This window comes from Penicilliopsis zonata, assembly GCF_001890105.1.
Source record: "Penicilliopsis zonata CBS 506.65 unplaced genomic scaffold ASPZOscaffold_7, whole genome shotgun sequence".
NCBI classification, from domain to species: Eukaryota; Fungi; Ascomycota; class Eurotiomycetes; order Eurotiales; family Aspergillaceae; genus Penicilliopsis; species Penicilliopsis zonata.
Window position 1 is genome coordinate 220,686 of NW_019208917.1, and position 19,087 is coordinate 239,772.

The window sequence follows — 19,087 nt, forward strand, 5'->3', positions numbered from 1 at the left end:
TCTTCCTTCCTTCCTACCTGGGCGGAACTCGGCTGTGCATATAAAGAGTCTCTTTTCTATCATTTCTATCATTTCTATCATTTCTATCATTTCTATCATTTCTATCATCTCTACCAGACTCGCATTTCATTCTTATCTGTATCTTCTCTAGACATCCTGTATATATTCCATCTCAAGCCAACATGCACAAACTCTCCACCACAGTCTATCTAGACGACCCCGACAATGACACTCCCAAGACGCAGACCATCGTGCTCGGTCTCTGGATGAACGCCCCCCCACGGGCATCCAGCAAATACCTCCAAGAATACCGTCGTCTGGCTCCCGCTGCACGGATCATCGTTATCCTCAGCTCGACATCCGACTTTGTTCTCCCTCCGAGTCAGAAGAAACAGCAGATCCGGCTCTCCTCGGCCGTGGAGACTCTGCTTGCCTCAGAGACCCCCGTGCACATCCATCTGTTCTCCAACGGCGGGGTGTTCTCTGTCACCAGTCTGCTGGCTGCGTATCGGCAGGCAGCAGGGCATGCACTGGACGTCTCGTCGATTATTATTGACAGCGCGCCAGGAACTGCCGATTTCGCTGGCGGATTCCGTGCTTTCTCCTACGCGCTGCCCAAGATGTGGCTCCTGCAGGCTCTCGGCAAGATCGTCATCGGAGCGGTACTGGGATTTCTCATGTGCTTGAAGTTGGTGGGCCTGTCAGACGCCGTGACAACGGGGAGAATGGCACTCAATGATAAAGACTTGGTGGCAGGGAAGGCGAAACGGTGCTATATCTACTCGGAGGCTGATCAGCTGGTGAACTGGAAGGATGTCGAAGACCACGCACGCGAGGCGGAGAGACACTGGGAGGTGAAGAGAGAGAAGTTTAGCGACTCGCAGCATGTTTCTCATATGCGGGTTGATCCAGAGAGGTACTCAGAGATCATCAAGGGTTATCTAGTAAGTAAATGATAATAAAAAGCTAGAATTCATTGGAATATAAGGAATTCAAGACCAAATATCATGCTTTCAACCAAAGCCTCTACTGTGCCAGCTGTGAGTAACTGCGACATTACATTTTGCTACTTGCATACTACTAATATCGCATTCACCAAGCCTTTGCTGAAAGTCACCCTCAAGCCTCAGTCTTAGCTTTTCCAGGAATGATGAATGTTTTACTGACTATTAGTAATTTTCTTACTCCATATGTCTATAGATGGTGCCTAGTATGACATCACCATCATCAGTATAATACAAATTGGTACTAATAATGGTGGACTATTTAGGCTTCCATATCAAAATATCATGTTGAATACTCAAAGGGATTTCTAGTATCATATCCTGTCATAGAATACTAGACAATCATATATTTATAATTCCAACGAAAGTGGGAGATATGCAAGCAACTGGAATCACAGCCGGGCTTCCCCCAAACCACATTATCACTCCATCAAGAAGCCTGATATGATAGGATTACGTGCCGATGCCCAGCGAGCACTGGATGAACTGCATCGCAACAACGACTCTGGCAACCGATACATCCTCCTCCCCAATCTCCCCAGGGCCATCCGCATCCAACTAGACAAAGACAAGAACATGCTGGACGGCATCCCCTTCCGACTCACGTTCGAAGGGAGAACTGGCGTGATGAAAATCATCCCTTCCTACACGCACGGAGTTGTCACGAGGCGAATAGCCGACGAGATCCTATTTCAAAGCATGCTGAATAGAACCCCCGAAGACGATATTGGATGGGCGGCGACGACCACGTTTCGATCGACCACGCGGCACAAGGGGAAGCAGCCAGACGACTGTTTCTTACCCGCCACCAGACAGGGACGTGGTGGTGACCCTCCCAAATCGCCGACGCTGGTTCTTGAATCGGGTGTGTTGGAGTCTCTTCCAAGGCTGCACGAGGACGTCAAATGGTGGTTCCAGAATTCAAGCGGTGCAGTGCGGATCGTCTTGGTGTTTAGTATCGACAAGACTCGAAGGACTATCCTTCTTGAGAAATGGCAGCGGAGGTCGGCGGATCGTATGCTGCACGGCATAAACCAGATGCCAATCTCTATGCCTGCTATGGATCTCCAGGACCCTGAGCTCCAGCAGCTATATGTCGCGCAAAGTATCACTATCACGTCCACTTCGGTGGTTGGCAGTGTCCCACTATCTCTTCATTTCGAAAGCCTGTTTGACCGCGCTCCTCAGTCTGCGGAGAGAGACCTTCAACTTGATGTCCAGAGACTAGTGGATATTGCGCAAAATCTATAATCAGTTCAATACGACACATATTTTGCATACTTCCAAGCCCATCGAGTATCTGGTAATGATTTAAGACACTTAAGATGGGGATGAATAATAATTTTGTAGGTATAGTTATGTAGAGGAGACATTTGTAATACTCTCAAGCTAACTTTTACTCGGTGCTTCCATTCCATCCATCGAACGAGCGAATCAGATCTAGAACATTATTAGCAAGAACTACAACAGAGCAGTGAAGTAGATAAGGGGAAAATACCGTAATAAAACATCATAGCCTCCAAGTGCACATCCAACCGAATCCGCTCATCGACCGTGTGGATATTAAACGTTCCACCTACGCGCGACGGACTCCACCGGTAAATGTTCTCCGTCAGGGACCAGTAGAACCGCGTGTCGGTGTTTCCAGTCATGATATCACCCGACACGACAACAGTTGGGGTATTCGAGGGGGGGGATCTGCCCTCTGACTTGAGCAGAGGGTTGGGATGCGACTCAAAGACACTGCGTGCGACACCAGAGAAGCGGGCCCAGGTCTTGGAGGTGAGGGGGTTTGTCGGCGAGATAGGGGCAGGAACCAAGGGACCACTGAGGGGCGACAGGGTGAGATTACGGTCTTCCCCGCCTGCAAGCACGTTGGTGTTTCTGGCGGCGATACCAGGGAAATCAACCGCCAGCGAGACATTGTGGCGCTCGGCGATGGGAGTTATGATGCGCACTGCACGCTCGAGAATGAGATCGGGCGTCTGGTGAAGCGCTACGCGGTAGTTGACCGTCGCGGAGATCTTCTCGGGAAGAGCATTGCTCTTGACGCCGCCGTGGATCAGATCTGCTGCCTGGGATGACTGGAGAGTGTATCGGACTGCAGGGCCTCGGGACTGGGCGACAGCCTCGGCCAGAGCGGCAGGATCGTCTGCAGCCAGCTTACTCGCCAGCCACGACTCGACATACTCGGGTGAGTACCGCGCCTGACACTCGAGCATCCCAAACGAGGGATGGGTCTCATCCAGCCAGGCTGTGAACAGATCCTGGCGCTCCAGCTCGTATATGATCTCTGCCATAATCCCGATACCCGTGTGCGCAGGCGGGATGGAGCTGTGGCCGCCAGGTACCGCCAGGTCAATCACAAGAGTCAGCGCTCCCTTTTCACCTACCCCTGGCAGGGCATACAGAACTTCCGCCTCGCCCGACTCATAGTCGGCAGCACCAAGACTCTGCAGACCCATACCCCCTTCATCCAAGATGAACTCTATGCTTCCCTTGCCATACTTCTGCTCGAGAACGGGGGCGATTGATGCCGCGCCCAGCCAGCCGCCAGCCTCTTCGTCAAATCCAAAGGCAAAGAGAATGGTGCGCTGCGGACGCCAATTTTGCGAGAGGAGATCCTCCATTGTGGACATCAGCCCAATGAGAACGTTTTTGCAGTCGCTGGAACCTCGACCCCAGATCCATTCGCCATCGAAGACTCCATCGAAGGGAGGGTGTGTCCAGTCAGCCGGGTCGTCAATCGGGACCACATCCTGATGAGCCATGAAAATAATTGGCTTGATGCTGGTGTCTTGGCCCTGGAAAGTGAAGACCAGCCCGAGCCGGTTGATATGGTCGATCTCGGCGTGGGAGTGTCTGTTATTCGAATCAATTGCTGTTTTCTTTCGTTCGTGTGTGTGTGTGTGTGTGTGTGTGTGTGAAAACTTACACTAGAGGAAAAAGCTCCTCGAGCAATTTCTGGAATTCCACCACCGGCTCAAATGCTTCATCGTACGGATCGGTCGAATAGTCTCCAACAGTCGTAGGGATCTGCACAGCCCGCGAGAGTCTTTTCGCCTGACGGGCCCGAAACACACCATCCTCGAGGAAGTTCGATGCCGGGTGCAATCCGTCATTCGGTACAGCGACCTTTTCTGCCTGGGGACATGACTCTCGTGCGGAGGATAGCTCCGCTTCGGGGACGAGGATCTGCTGAGATGGGATGTTCAGGGCGAAAGCGGATGGCAAAGACGCCAATGCGAGGAGGGCGAGGGGGGTCTTCATTTTCGAGAATTGCTACACTCTGTAGAAGTCAATTGTGCGCATTCTCTCAACCATTTAACGAAAGGCGAGTGTTGAATGTGGAATTGCGCCATCTTTTATCCCCTTCTTATCTTCCCCTCACGAGTCGGAGGGGCCGATACTATCCCTTGCTTCAATTGGTAGTTCTTTGCTGGACTTTGCCGATCAGTCGGGGATAGACCATGCCACTTGTTTATCTTATACTCCGTATGTCGAAAAGACAGGTCTATAAACCATCCGGATTAGCATGTTTCAAGTCCTGTCCTTCTTTCTTAGCTGGGCACCTAGTCAGGCTGGTTACCAGACTCCTAGGCAGTCGTCTTTGCCAAGCGCTCTGTATCCCAGCCATGGTGATTTTTTTGCTCTATCACTTATCCCCTGCCGAGAAGGCACCCTTGATCGATAGACACAAATGATGAAACCTGTCAGGAGAGATGGAGAGGGATAGAGAGAGAGAGCGGAGGTTCACTCTTTGTGATTGCGACTCTGTGGAGACTCCAAAGAAGCTGACTAAGCTATATGGCTCGGTTTCCTGATTTGTAAATCACGTGGCTTTCAGTCCCTGCCAAGTTCAACTGCCAACTGCCACAGTGAAATTGACCAGCCTTTTTGCTTCACTTTGTCCGTCTTCGTCCGTGTTCCTCCGTCTACGTCCGTCATTTGAATGATTGCCAATGAGAAAACGCCTCTACCAGGATGACTGCTGCTATAATTATTAATCAGGGACTCCACAACTGCTTGGCGAGTTGCCTAGTCAGGTTGGAGTATTTGAAATGGAGATAATGGCTCACTGGCTGAGGGATTATCTGACCATGAAATCAGGGGCGTGATTACTGGGCTATATAAAGAGGATATCATGGCTTCTTCATCCTCTAAGCAAGTCTCTTAAGCAGGTCTCTCATCGATATAACCATGTCCAAAGTCCTCGCTATCTTTGGTGCCACCGGTACCCAAGGCGGTGCGGTTCTCAACTTCGTTTTGAATGACCCAGAGCTCGCTAGCACATACACAATTCGCGCAATCACTCGGGATGTCGGCTCCCTCTCGGCTAGAGAGCTGCGGGAAAAGAAGAAGGTCGAAGTTGTCCGCGGGGACGTGTATGACAGGGCCTCTCTCGAGACTGCGATGACTGGCGTACACACCGTCTTTGCCATGACCACGCCTGTCTTTGGCCCGAACTCCCTGGAAGCCGAGTACAACAACGCGAAGACAATCGCCGACGTCGCCGTCGAGACAAAGGTGCAGTACCTCATCTTCAGCTCGCTGCCGTCCCCGCGCAAGATGTCTGGCGGGAAGTACACGGGTGTCACTGTCTTTGACGCCAAGGCGCAGGCAGAGCAGTATATCCGTGGCCTGCCTATCCGCAGCGCATTCTTCGCGGGCGCCTATTTCTTCGAGAACATCCAGCAGTCATTCTTCTTCTCGTCTGAGCCAACATTATCGGGTGCCTCTAACGACGACGGCAAGACCTGGGTCATTGGCCGCCACATCTCGCCGCAGACCAGCTTGCCCTGGATTGACGCCACCAGGGACACCGGCAAATTCGTGGGTGCCATCCTCGCCGACCCGGACAAGTACGAGGGCAAAACGTTCTGTGCGGGTGCTGCTTTCTACACCTGGGAGAGGTTCGCCGCCATCATCTCCAAAGCGACGGGCAAGAAGGTTGTCTACCGCCAGATCCCTGTCGAGGATTTCCGAAAAACCGTGCCTCCGGTTCTCGGAGATATCTTTGCCGATGGATTCAGTTCGCAGGAGGAATTCGGCTATTTCGGCCCTGACTCAGAGCAGTTGGTTGCCTGGGCTGCTGCGAACGCCCGAGGCAAACTCACTACATTGGAGGAATATCTGGAGGCGAACCCATTGAAGCTTGAATAGAGTATTGAGGCGGGCTGTATATATACTGGGTGTCGATTAGTCGACGAGTGAATTATAGAGAGTACGGACTCCAAATCAAATAGCAAAAATCATTATTGACACCCACTGTGGCATCACCGACCACCGTAGATGAATTGATGCAGTTTCAAAGTCCCCCCATAAAACTTCATCCATATGGTTCGACCTTTGGGCTGGCTCGTCCCCTCAAATTTCTTGTATTCGTTTAGCCCTCGGAGGGTAGAATTGCAACGACACGTAGAAGTTCGAGGCTGTCTCGTATCGGCGAGTAGGACTTCCTAAAATCAATATCTAGATAGCCACGCTCTGACCCTGAAGAAAGATTTATACACCATACCTGGGAAACCTGTTCCAGACTCCTGTTCCTTTCATCCAAACAACCAACACTGCGTGTAGCGTCTTCGAAGGTAACATAAAATAAAGCAGATTCGTAAAAACCAAGTTTATAGCTCTGATACCGAAATCGATTGCCAGCTAGAGTGAGGAAGGAAAATTATCCTCACTTGGTAGACGATCGTTTCAAAGTTCATTCAGGCATCTACTTCTTTTCCTGGGCTAGTCCTCTTCGGACTGACCGCAATTTCCCTCTCGACTTCAGCTTCATCTCGTCGAAAGTCAGTCTTCTATCTTGATACATCGAATGACATAGCACTTAGCTCCGTGAAAGGTTTGGAATGTGTGAGAGATCTTTAGAGTTTATGGATTAGAGGGTATAGTACTGTGGATTTTTCCTTGCCCCCTGATGTTCTCTAGTGTTCGTGGCTGACATGACTCTATCTTTACGGTAGATCTAATGAACATGCGATATCCGACCACCTACACTCATCAATACATATAAATTGAATTTGTGATGTTTGATATAGAAGATGGTATAGTGTTAACATGTTGATGGCCATGCTGTATGACATAAAATCTGATGCATTCCTCTAGGATCCTGTCAACAATTAGTATGCTAACTCGGTGAACCTATGATATACGCAGGCCAACCTACTTGAACAGTCTAAGTCTGAAATGCAGCTCCGATAGCATCGACGTCTCCAGCGCTTCTTCCCTCGAAGCCAAGAAGGATGCCATTGCCAACGTGGCAGGAGAAAGGCACACCCCCACTGCCACCAATAGCAAACGATCGGCTTTGATTGGTTGTGATTTCGATCCTGTCCACACGTCCCGATGCATGGATGGTCATTTCCTTCACCTTCTCGCCATTGTTGAAGGTGAAAGACTGGTGGTCTCCGGACGCAGTCCCAAAGACCGCACTTTTGACACCATCAGCAAAGGTGAGCTGGACTCCCTTGACGATATAGAAGGCGGTTGCCCAGTCGAATCCATGGTCTCCCCATGCGTCGATTGTGTGGACTGGAGACTTTGATGGACCGTACGCTGAGAAGATGTCGCCGCCGTTTCCTCCGACGATGGGGTTGTTGCCCGCCATTTCCAACGTTGTGCAGGGTAAGTTGTATTGAAATAAAGATCAAACTAATTAAGTTCTCAGGAAGACAGCACAGGAGGAGGGCTCTGGCTATATATGTCTATGGATAGTCTATTACTTATTAAGACTTGTCATTTCATTGTCCTTGCTGCATGGCTTTCTGACCTGTCTTTATGATACAGCAACAAGCATCGTCATTGGATACCCTTTACTCCATAACAGCACAAGTCTGACCTCACTCTGTTCTCTGGATGGAGTACGGAGTACTCTGTACGGAGTAGTTTATAATCTCATCAGCAGAGATTCTAATTAGGACTACATATTTACTTCCTTACTCGTACAGCTGAACCTTCAACCTCCAGCTTACTTCTTTACAATGATCTTGTATTCATTCCACAGAATCATTCGTATTCTAGTAATTAGACCTCGAGGGCAATCAATAATTTTACTCTAGTATATTATAAATGAACATTGAATTCCTGACTCAGATAACTGATGATGGGCCAAGTATATAGTAAAGCTATAGTTATTAGGCATCATTGCTTAAAGCTCCTGCAGTGAATAAAAGTGGCGGTGAATGCGTCATTTCTAACAACCCACTGACAGTATCTGCAGTTCTGACTGTAATTTATGCTTCTCACTGATCTTCTCTCTGTACCTAGTCTATATTATCTACTAAATAATGGAGCTGTTACAGCATGCTGGGTACTATGACGTCCACCTGCGCCATGGCTGGCTGAATATTTACGAGATCATGGAATATCAAATCCCTGGATAGATCAAATATGTAGAATAATCTCCCTTGTCAAGTAGGTCTTTTGTTAGAAATTTATGCTAGGTAATACTTGCTAGAGTGAAGACTATTTAGTATTCACTGCACACAAAGAAGCCTAGAGCCTAATATTTTTTCATTCAACTGATTCCTTTCTTTATTCACCGCTGCAGTAACTATGCCTTTATTCTATATCTATATGTACATATATTAGAGGACTATATTAAGCCTTTCCTCTCTCTCTCTCTCTCCTCTTCTTTCCTGTACACCCGGCACTTTCATTACTATACTATTTCTTTCCCTTTTGATATATAAAAATAATCCATGGAGTGTTGGCACTGCCAGAGAGATCTGGTGCAGCCATACTGGGAGGATTATATGGCGGCGTTGAAATCGCGCATATCATCCCATTTGCATACGCACCCTGGGATATACCGTTGGTAATAAGACCTTCATATAATGATGAACAGATGAATTTCGAATATATCCACTTACGCGAGAAACTACTAGGTTATTTTCTGACGAAGATCAAACGATGGACATTGGGTGAAGAATACTGGGAATATATATGGATAAATGCCATCCGAGGGTTCCCAACTACAGAAAGAAGATGCAGAGTACCTGGATCTTTCCAGTGCAACCATTCTGGACTGCCATTGTTGACTTGCAGAAATTCTGAACGCATCCAGAATGGGAGAGATTATCGAACAGAACAGTCGTCTCTGGAAGGACCTGAAGAAGAGCGCAGGAAGCCTTCCCGATCACCAATGCTAGGAACCTCGACAATCATTTGAACAAAGAAGACTTGTACACGTCTGTCCCCCTCGAAATACTCTCACGACGACCTGTGTGGCCATGAGGATTGGAAACTGCATGTCCATTAAACCAGGTTGATTGTCTTGACAATGTTTAAGCAGGAAGAATGGGGTACTCACCTGAAGATACCAGAAAGAAAAACCCAGGCTATACATCATATTCATGACGAAAAGGCATTGATATAGTATCTAATAGTACCAAATAGTGATGGATAACATGTAGAATTAATCCCTGCCATAATTCAAAAGAATTCATGCATTTGATCTGTTTGATCTGTTTGACTGTTTGACTGTTTGACTGTTTGACTGTTTTGTATCCGCCCCGCCCTTCTTCTTCAGGAAAGAATCTCTCTTCCCCTCCCTCTCCTCCTACTAACGACCCTCTCTACAGTCTCAGAGCTGGAAACACTCAGCATGGCAGACTCACAGAGAGCTAGATCTCACAGGAAACCCCGAAGAGGCCGTCAGCAAGTGGCTAGAGGAGGAACAATGCACGAGGCTAGCAGTCGTCAGTACCACAGTCAGAACGGTGATTCTCCTGACCACCTGCAAATCCAAATGACCGAGAGGAACGATACCGGTGCTGGCGTTTCACGAGGGGATTTTAGGGTCCATCGAAGAGGACGTGGCCGTCATCGAGAAAATGGCATCGAGAGAAATCAAGAGAACAAGAGATCCAGGTGAGTCTTTACCATGGTGGGAGCATTTGAAAGACAGCTTTGTCTGACCCTTGTTAGGCCTGTTCCTGATTCTACTACTGCCTCTACTGATAGGAAACACACCCACCTCCTCTCCACCGATATTCCAACATTTCTAGAAACCTCACTGGCAAGCATAACACGCAGTCAGTCATCCAGACACGAGCTGATCGCAACCTGGGCCCTCGAAACCGGGCTGGCAAAGGTGCGACAGATTGTCGAAGCAGACTTCGCCTTCACTTACAGTGTGACGAAACTCATGTTCGACCCGCACTGTGTCATCTTCCTCAACATTCTCTCGAGAATTTCTCAGGAGCAAAGACTTTTCTCTCTCACCCTGGAGAAGGCGGTCGGGACTATCTACAATGTCGTATACGGGCTCCATGGAAACCGGGCCGTGGGATTCTTTCGTCGGGTTGTGGCCTGGCTGACTCGACAATGGACCGAAATGCCGCAAGGGCCGAGCAATTACGATCAAGTGCTGCTCCATACCACAGACGTGATCCTGAGCACCATTATCCAGAACCACGAGGCTGTGGTCCAGCCGGAGCTGCGTTCCCTCGTGAAGGAGCTCGCCAACTGCTCTTCGTTGGCCACATCAACCCTAGACTCCGACGGCTCTATCAGCGTTGATATGCGACACGTGAAAGAGAACATCCGAATGATGCAGGACCTTCTTGGAACCACAGAAGGTGCAGGTGCGACTTCAAAGAAGGCTCAACCCGCTGTGGTATTATCAGAACGTGGTGCAGCTCCAGTGGACGGGCCAGGTCAGCTTTCTGTGGATGGGCCCAGACATGACAATGACCATAGAACTATTACGGGCATTCGGGTCCTCCCTACCCTGTCAGAAATCTGGCTCAGCCGGCGGCCTGACTTTCTACCGACCAGGGATTCCCTACATGGCCCAGAAAGCCATCACGACAGAGGAATTCGCCGCCTTCTCGACACCCATTTCCGTCTTTTGCGGGAGGACACGGCCGGGGTCCTCCGGGATACGGTCCGCGTCATCCTAGAACATTGGGATGCCCTTGCCCACGAAACGAGGTCGCGCGAGAGACGAAAGATTCTGCGTGCACACAGTCCCACGCCCGTGAGAATTTACCTTAACGCACACGTGCAGCAAGTACGATCGGACGGCATGAAAGGGATACAGATTGATGTTGGTTTCGACCAGTCCCCAAGAGCCAGAACCTTGAAGGTAGCTCAGAGAAGGGAATACTGGCGCAGATCCGGTGCCCTGCGAGAAGGGCCCGCATTACTTGCTCTGATTGATGGCAAGGTTGATGAAGATATCAAGCTGGTCTTCTTACAAGTTTCCCAGCGAAACCTGGGCTTGAAAGCTACCGAGGGCAGTAATGCTGCTGAAGGCGTGTGCGATCTAGTGAGTGACTCCAGGAGGGCCATGATCACCTTGCGTCTCCCCGGTTCACCGTCAAGAGAAGACCTGTCCAATCTAGTCTCATTGACTGGGCATCGGCTCATACCTTCTTCGTCACGATCCCTTGTCCTCGTTGAGTTCCCTGCCGTTCTCTACAACTCGTTTGAGGGCATCCTTCGTCGCCTTCAGGAGCTGTACACGGACCCCAGTTCTATCCCGTTGACGACCTGGATAGCCCCGCGAGATGATTCTTACGCTCTCCCGCCAGACCCGACTTCGACCATCACTGCCTACAAAGATCGCAAAGTGTTGGTCTCTCTTCCAACATACCTGGTTAATGAGACACTGGATCTCTCGTCGATTCCGAAGGCTCCTGAGATCGGAGAAAATCTAACTCATACAGAACTACCCATAACTCTTTATCCTGGCCAAGACACAGGCGTCCTCTGTGAGCAGCTATCAAAGCGAACGACTCTCGACCCAGGTCAAGCAGAGGCTCTAGTATCGGCATTGACGAATGAAGTTGCTCTTATTCAAGGGCCCCCGGGCACAGGAAAATCATATGTAGGCATTCAGATTGCAAGATGCCTTCTTACAAACCGGCAGGTGTTAGGGCCGGGGCCAATACTTTGCGTGTCAGTTTCCCGTGAGACCTAGGTTCCCCTCTCTTGCCTTGCCGCTAACGAAAGGTATAGATGTTATACAAACCATGCCCTGGACCAGTTTCTTGAGGGGTTACTTGACTCGGGTATCTCCAAGATTTTACGTCTCGGAGGGCCAAGCAAGTCAAACAGGCTTGACCTTCTCTCAATCGACAGCTATAAAAGAAGCGACAAAATTCCTCGTATCCCAGGTAAGGGTAGAGTAGTCCAGGAATCGAAACACCACTTGGACAACCTAGCCTGGCAGATTGGGGAGATCTGTGAGAAGATTGCACAGCCTGGAACACGGATGGTGAAGGAATTCCTGATAAGAAGATCCCCTAATCACGCAAAACAAATCACTCAGGCCGTTCCGATCAGGGACAGCGATAATGTGGCAATCTGGCTAGAAGGTAATGCCCCCGGTGACCTTAGCGGCAACGGGGGCGAGCGCTCGCTCGACCAGCTTCTTTCGATTGACCTCTGGACGCTGAAGAATGACGAACGTTGTCGCCTATTCAGTCACTGGCATGAAGCTGCTCGCGCAGACCTCATTCTCCATTTCCATAACTTAGTGCGGTTGCACGCCAGGGAAAAACAGCGGCACACGGCTCTATTCCACCAGGAAGATGCCCAACTGTTTGGCATGGTCGATGTTGTCGGTGTCACAACTGCCAGTCTTGCCAATAACATTGATCTCCTGCGAAGCCTCCCCGCCAGGGTGCTGATCTGCGAAGAGGCCGGAGAAGTGCTTGAATCGCACTTCCTGGCGGCCCTCTTGCCGAGCCTGCAGCATGCCATTTTGATTGGCGACCATCTCCAGCTGCGTCCCAAGATTGCCAACCGCCGCCTCTCCATGGAATACAATCAGATCGGGCCCAAATACAGTCTCGATCAGTCCCTCTTTGAGCGCCTAGCAAACCTTGCTTTCCACGATCATCATGCCTCTTCGGGGACAGTGGGAGGCGTCTCTAGAGGTCTCCGTAGATTCCCTGTCGCACAGCTCAGCCATCAAAGACGGATGCATCCTTCAATCGCGTCTCTTGTGCGTGAAACAATCTATCCAAAATTGCAAGATCACCCTTGGACGTCAGCGTATCCTGAAATTGCCGGTATGAGACGCCGGCTGTTCTGGCTTGACCATCGCCAGCCAGAAGATCCAGATGACCCAGATGACCCAATGCAGAGTAAAACAAACGCTTGGGAAGCCAATTTGGTGATTGCCTTGGTGAAACATTTGTGCCGACAGGGACGCTACAGGCCCGGCGACATTGCTATCTTGACGCCATACATCGCCCAGCTCAGGCTGTTGCAAGACAGACTGGAGGATGTGGCTAAGTTGATTATTCACGCAGACGACTTGGACAATCTGGATGGCCCGGATTCCATGGAGGACACTGCTCATATAGATTATACTCGTGGTTCGTCACGTCGGCAAATCATTGGCACCGGAAAGCTCCTTGATGAACTGCGGCTGGCGACGGTAGATAATTTCCAGGTTCGCACGACGCTTTGATTTCGGCTGAATTGAAATTTATAATGCATGTAATGTTGCTGACTCTTCTCTCCTTCCTTCTCCTCCAGGGCGACGAAGCGACAGTGGTGATCGTCTCCCTCGTGCGAAGCAACAAATACCAGAATTGTGGTTTCCTCAAGACGCCTAATCGCATCAATGTGCTTTTGAGGTACGGGCTGAATTTCTCCTTATCGTATTCTGTCGGTCAATTATGGCTAAAGTGTTCTCCTTCTCTGTTATTCTAGTCGTGCAAAGCATGGCATGTATATCATTGGGGATGCAAAAACAGCATCCAGTGCTCCGATGTGGAAGTCTGTCATCGCAATGCTGGAGGAAGGCCAAAATATTGGTCCCAAAATTGAGCTTCAATGTTCCCGGCATGGTGACCGCCAGATCTTCGTCTCTTCACCCGAAGACTTCCTTGTTCAGGCGCCCGAGGGCGGTTGTGATCAGCGGTGTGCCTGGCGGTTGCCCTGCGGCCACAGGTGTATGGTCAAATGCCACTCGAACACGCTACATGAAGCGGTTCAGTGCCTGGAGCCCTGTCCCCGTATGAGAGAATGTGGACATGTCTGTCAGAGACGGTGCCATCAACCGTGTGGCGAATGCATCCAGACCGTCCCCAATGTCACTCTTCCCTGTGGACATACGACCGACATTGCTTGCAGACAGCAGAAGTACCTTTCTCTTGTCCAGTGCACAAAAATGGTAACGAAGAAGATACCACAGTGCGGGCATGCGGCCCGGGTCCTATGCAGCTGTCATGATATAACCAAAATGCAATGCACGGAGTTTTGTGGAGCTGCTCTGGACTGTGGACACACCTGCCGACGAAGGTGCTCAACATGCCGAAGTGCTGTCTACCAGACTCACGGTGCATGCACTGTTCGCTGTGGACGGGCCTTTACCACGTGTTCTCATACTTGCTCCCAGCCCTGCCATCCGTCGACCCCATGCCCACCGTGCCAACAGCCCTGCGAGGTACGTTGCAAACATAGCCAATGTCCTGGAAAATGTAGCGACCCGTGCCCTCCATGCGCAGAGAAATGTGGATGGAGCTGTAGCCATCGCGAAGGCGTGTGCGAACTACCGTGTGCCGTGCCTTGTAATACCATTCCCTGTGACCTGCGTTGCACTAAAACTCTGGCATGTGGGCACCAATGTCCAAGTGTCTGTGGGGAGAGATGCCCTGATGCCACGCTCTGTCAGAAGTGCGGTGCGGAGGCTGTACGGAGCCGCATTGTCGACTTGATTTCGATGGGCACGTATCATAACATCAATGCCGATGAGGATCCGTTGGTATTCCTCTCGTGTAATCACTTCTATACGGTCTCTAGCCTGGACGGGGCAATGGGGTTGAAGGACTACTACGACGTTGACCCTGATACCGGCAAGGTAGTTCGTCCCAAGCCATCCCGACGGGTCGCGAACGGCGAGAGCACGATCCTCGGATGCCCAGAGTGCCGTACGCCTCTTCGCAACATTGACCGTTACAATCGTATTGTGAAGAAGGCGCTGCTAGACGAGTCCACCCGGCGATTTATTGTGAAGGCGAATCGCGATCTTGGCACGCTTCTCGACGAGTTGGGGAGCTGGGAAGTGATTGTCGACAAGGAGCGAGCAAAGCTTGTTGGGAGCTGGCCCGAGTCAACAACATCGTCCGCGGCCAAGAAATCTACAGAGGTCCAAGCCGCCGTCGCTGAGTATCAGCATACGGCAAGACATCTGGAAAGCCGCATAGAAAAGTTCATCAAATCAGTGGCAGCCGTCGAGCAGCCGTACGGCAAGATGAATAATCTGCTTGCAACTTTTCTGGCACGACAGCAGAGCGGAGGCATGCCCCATCCCGCGATGCCGATGGATGAATCGGCGGTGCAGACTGGCTTTCATCTGCGTGGACGCTGTTTGCAGATCCGCTTTGCTTGGGCCATGCTATGGGACTATCGGACAATCTCTGTTAACATATCGGTGGACTCGCGTATCCGAGACGAGCTACGCGAGGTGATCGGGAGAAAGTTTGATGAAGTAACCGCCAAATGCCTGGCGATTAAAGAAGCGAGTCAGATGGCCAACTTTCTACCGCAACAGGTGGAATCAATGGTCTTCTACGTTCTTTTTTCCTCACTGGCGGTTCGCCACGCTGAAGAGAGCGACTGTCCTCTTAGCGAGATGGCCAGCATAGAACATATCGAAGAAGTATCCCAGGTCCTGCGAGAGTGTGAATCAATCGTTGCAGCGCATCCGGGAACCTTGGCCTTCCTACGGAACGACATCGACAAGGCCAGGAAGCTGTTCAGGGGGGACACCTTCTATACCGCAGTCACCACCGAGGAAACCCGGCAAGTATATCAGGCCATGGCAACACAGTTCTCAGGGACAGGACACTGGTACTACTGTCGAAACAATCACCCGGTTTGTCTCTTCCGCCTCTGTTCATTTATCGATCATCTTGCATATACTAATTGGTTGCTAGTTCACTATCGGAGAGTGTGGCATGCCGACGGAAGCAGCACAATGCCCACAATGCGGAGAGGGAGTGGGAGGGTATGACCATCAACCACTTCCAGGAGTCCGTAGAGCTGAGGATCTGGAAGCCGCCTATGGTGATGATTAAGAGAAAAGATTGCGTTTTGTTCAAAGGTGGATGATCGTGTATCAGACCGTCAATGAGCCATTGAGATTCCTGCGACTGGAAGATTCTACTACCTATTTTCACTCCCTTAACTGAGCTTTATAATTCCTTCTACTATTCAATTGATACTTTTCAATGGTAAAATCTTCAATTTCTGTTCTACTGGTTTGAACATTCCACTCTAGGCAGCTGTCAACCGGGCCATCCATAAATTTCATAGAATGATACCTCTACTTGACATATACAGTGTTTCTCACTTTTGCTAAAGGTCTTCCCAGTCAATATTCCCTGCAGAGATTAATCCTTACTGATATGACATGTAAGTCTTGGAGTTGATACCATATGCCTCCTGACGCATACCAGTAATGATATCACCAAGTATGGGCTCAGATTTTCTCGAGTAATCTTTGAAAGCTGCTGTTGCTACCACCTCATGTATTCTGGTGAAGGGATACAACTTGATGACTGAAGCTATTTAGCAAAGCTCGGAGATGGTATTGCCATTGGCACGAGATATCTCTATAGGATCCAGATCCACTCGAGGCCCGTCTTAGGACCAAGTAGGTGACTTTCCATCAAGAATCTTACATGGGAAGACTTTGACTAATAGACCAGGAACATGGTAAAGCTCAAGAACCTGACGATATCTCCATGGCATTCAATAAGATCTACAGCACTAAACTCTCACTTAGGACAAGGAACCTTGATATGAAACAGTAAACTTTTAATGTCTGGTATATAATAATAAAGGATTTATTCTAAAGATAACTGTCTTCCTGAGGGGTTCTAAGACATGACGCAAGGTGCAGCTAGAAGTATATAAACCCCTACTATTAAAGGAGCAGTCTGTTTTTTATTCAATATGTATATACTTTAATGACTAATTTACTTAGTCATGGCATCATATTATTAACAGGATAAGGGCAATAGACATTTCTAAATGTATTATTTCTTAAGGAGAGTTGTGACGCTATTTAAGATTATCTATAATTAAAAATGTCATGTGATATTCTATGCCCTATTATCATTCATCTATAAGAAGTATTAACTAGTAAATGGAATACGTTACTATATATATTGTTACAATACTGTACAGACATTATGATAAAGCAGATCTCTTGACCCATCGATGGTCCAGCTCCCCCATTGTGATCTTCCCCGTTACCCGACCCTTCAGACCGTCGAAAAGCTTCCCCCGAAGGAAATATGACGGCGTGCAGCTCCACGCATGACAGAAGCTGTTGTTCCGCGCATCGCCATAGGGGCTGGCCTTGGCGTCGTCGGCATCATAGCATTCCCAAAAGGTATCTGCGCCGGCTTGCACCATGCCGCCCCAGTAGGACTTGATGAGGTCGAGACACTCCTCGTAGCAGCCGACAGTCATGAGAGCGTCGCATACGTAGTGCCACAGGTAGGGAGTGAGGGGTTTTACAGCTGCGGGGTGGCGGATGGTAGCGAGGAGGGCTTCGCGGGCGATGGTGGGGGGGAACGCCTCGGCGAGAACCAGCCAGGCGGCAGACGCGTAGCTGATCTGCGAGTTTGGCCCGGAAATGAAAACGCCATTTTGTAGAAATGTCGATGCGGCGGCGGTCATCTTGTCCACCATATCGGTGTAGGGGGCGTCCTGGCCCAGCCGGGTAGCGAGGTGGTTGACCTTCTTGAGGCAGTAGAGCAGCAAGCCGTGCGAGGCAGCGGTTTTGTCGAGGTCCTTTGCCCAGTCGATGAATTTGAATGCTTGGGTTCGCTCGAGTTCGAAGACGTGCGTGGTGGGGTTCAGACTGGACAGTCCACGCTTGACACAGTGCAGCACCGTCGGCCACAGGGTATGCCCTGTCTCGAGGTCGCCCGAGGCGGCGACATAGTCGTCGACAATGGCGCTGAAGAGTTCATCGTAGTCGATGATATAGTCCTTTGAAGGGGCAAACTGGGGCTTTTCAAAGACGCACGCGGGCAGGGAGCCGTCTGTCCGGACAACGGCGGCGAATTGGAAGATGCACCGCTTGACGAGATTGAACTCTCGCAGGGTGCTGTAGTTGGCGAGCGCCTGAAGACGGAGATCGCCGCTCCAGAGCCTCCGATCGCGCCGCGGCCCATCCTCGAAGACAGTCTGCATGCAATCTCTCAAGGTGGAGATGCCGACATGGTCGATATCCTGCAGCAGTGGGTTTCCGAAATCCACGGCGTCAAGGGTATGATCCTGGCCAATGGCACTGATACACTCGCAGAAGACATCGGAAAAGGCGACCTTGTATTCCGGAGACGTGTCGATGACTTGGACGCGCAGAAAGCGGAAAGCATGACGTCGCGGCAGGGAGACGGTCTGGGGTAATTCGTCGATGTTGAGGATCTCGTCCGGCAGCCAGGCAGTGCTGATCCAAGTGTCAACCCCGTCCATGCCCATGGTCACGTCGAGGGGCGATTCTCCAAAGGTGAGCCGTAGTCGGCAGGGCGCGTCCATGTGTCTTCCTACACCGGAAAGCTGGAACGAGAGCCGTCCGACCATGTGGACGCCGAAATCGAGGATAAAGTCCGCTCCCTTCCCCCAGGGGAGAGACGGCAGGTCCGAGATGGCATGGCTGGCTGGCGAAAGCTTCACCCCGAAGAACGAGGACTCTGTCGCCTGTGTGAAGGAGACAATCTGCTGAGGGGTTCTGTGCCAGCGTTGAAGATCCGGAAGGAGGCTGTCCGCGACGGCTTCGAAGGCCCGATTCCAGGCCGTTTCTGGGGGATTTAGCTCCGGCATGTTTTTTTTCTTATTACTCAACTGGGAACAAATCGGAGAGATGAAAAGGGAGAGAAAGAGGAGGAGAGATGAAGGAAGAGATGAAGAGATGAAGAGAGAGAGAGAGAGAGAGAGAGAGAGGAAGAAAGAGAAAGAGTGAGAGAAGGAGTCAAGTCGAACTGCCGCTTTGGGAGTCGGCCCGAGTCCCGCCTTCGGCAGTCAATAACCCGATCGGCGAAATCATGGCCGAGGAAGGAATGGTTTCATGCATGTAAGAGTTCATACTAATAATAAGA

The 19,087-nt window shown here is 50.3% G+C and overlaps 7 protein-coding genes across 7 annotated transcripts; 4 read left to right on the top strand and 3 right to left on the bottom strand.

The window, feature by feature from the left end:
• Positions 1-79: 79 nt before the first annotated feature.
• On the top strand, positions 80-1,191 carry ASPZODRAFT_132510 (hypothetical protein). Its single transcript, XM_022723038.1, has one exon. It carries the CDS (start codon positions 183-185, stop codon positions 954-956), a length of 774 nt encoding a protein of 257 aa, XP_022580917.1. The 5' UTR covers positions 80-182; the 3' UTR covers positions 957-1,191.
• ASPZODRAFT_1961593 (hypothetical protein) lies at positions 1,012-2,355 on the top strand. The gene is made up of 3 exons (XM_022727433.1): positions 1,012-1,040; positions 1,201-1,210; positions 1,271-2,355. The coding sequence occupies exon 3, from the start codon at positions 1,449-1,451 to the stop codon at positions 2,253-2,255; it is 807 nt and encodes a 268-aa protein (XP_022580918.1). The 5' UTR covers positions 1,012-1,040; positions 1,201-1,210; positions 1,271-1,448; the 3' UTR covers positions 2,256-2,355.
• Positions 2,356-2,400: 45 nt separating this feature from the next.
• ASPZODRAFT_66809 (hypothetical protein) lies at positions 2,401-4,274 on the bottom strand (the record flags this gene model as incomplete). The annotated part of the gene is made up of 3 exons (XM_022729402.1): positions 2,401-2,444; positions 2,503-3,866; positions 3,940-4,274. The coding sequence occupies 3 exons, from the start codon at positions 4,272-4,274 to the stop codon at positions 2,401-2,403; spliced, it is 1,743 nt and encodes a 580-aa protein (XP_022580919.1).
• An 848-nt stretch (positions 4,275-5,122) lies between these two features.
• On the top strand, positions 5,123-6,232 carry ASPZODRAFT_132513 (hypothetical protein). The gene has a single exon (XM_022723039.1). It carries the CDS (start codon positions 5,205-5,207, stop codon positions 6,165-6,167), a length of 963 nt encoding a protein of 320 aa, XP_022580920.1. The 5' UTR covers positions 5,123-5,204; the 3' UTR covers positions 6,168-6,232.
• Positions 6,233-6,972: 740 nt separating this feature from the next.
• On the bottom strand, positions 6,973-7,705 carry ASPZODRAFT_25537 (hypothetical protein). The gene is made up of 2 exons (XM_022728009.1): positions 7,177-7,705; positions 6,973-7,119 (listed from the first exon to the last, which is right to left on the bottom strand). Exon 1 carries the CDS (start codon positions 7,615-7,617, stop codon positions 7,186-7,188), a length of 432 nt encoding a protein of 143 aa, XP_022580921.1. The 5' UTR covers positions 7,618-7,705; the 3' UTR covers positions 6,973-7,119; positions 7,177-7,185.
• Positions 7,706-9,894: 2,189 nt separating this feature from the next.
• On the top strand, positions 9,895-16,165 carry ASPZODRAFT_2129422 (hypothetical protein; the record flags this gene model as incomplete). Its single annotated transcript, XM_022727828.1, has 5 exons — positions 9,895-11,915; positions 11,976-13,419; positions 13,506-13,606; positions 13,683-15,849; positions 15,911-16,165. 5 exons carry the CDS (start codon positions 9,895-9,897, stop codon positions 16,049-16,051), a joined length of 5,874 nt encoding a protein of 1,957 aa, XP_022580922.1. The 3' UTR covers positions 16,052-16,165.
• A 960-nt stretch (positions 16,166-17,125) lies between these two features.
• ASPZODRAFT_132518 (hypothetical protein) lies at positions 17,126-18,912 on the bottom strand. Its single transcript, XM_022723040.1, has one exon. The coding sequence runs from the start codon at positions 18,810-18,812 to the stop codon at positions 17,169-17,171; it is 1,644 nt and encodes a 547-aa protein (XP_022580923.1). The 5' UTR covers positions 18,813-18,912; the 3' UTR covers positions 17,126-17,168.
• Positions 18,913-19,087: the final 175 nt, after the last annotated feature.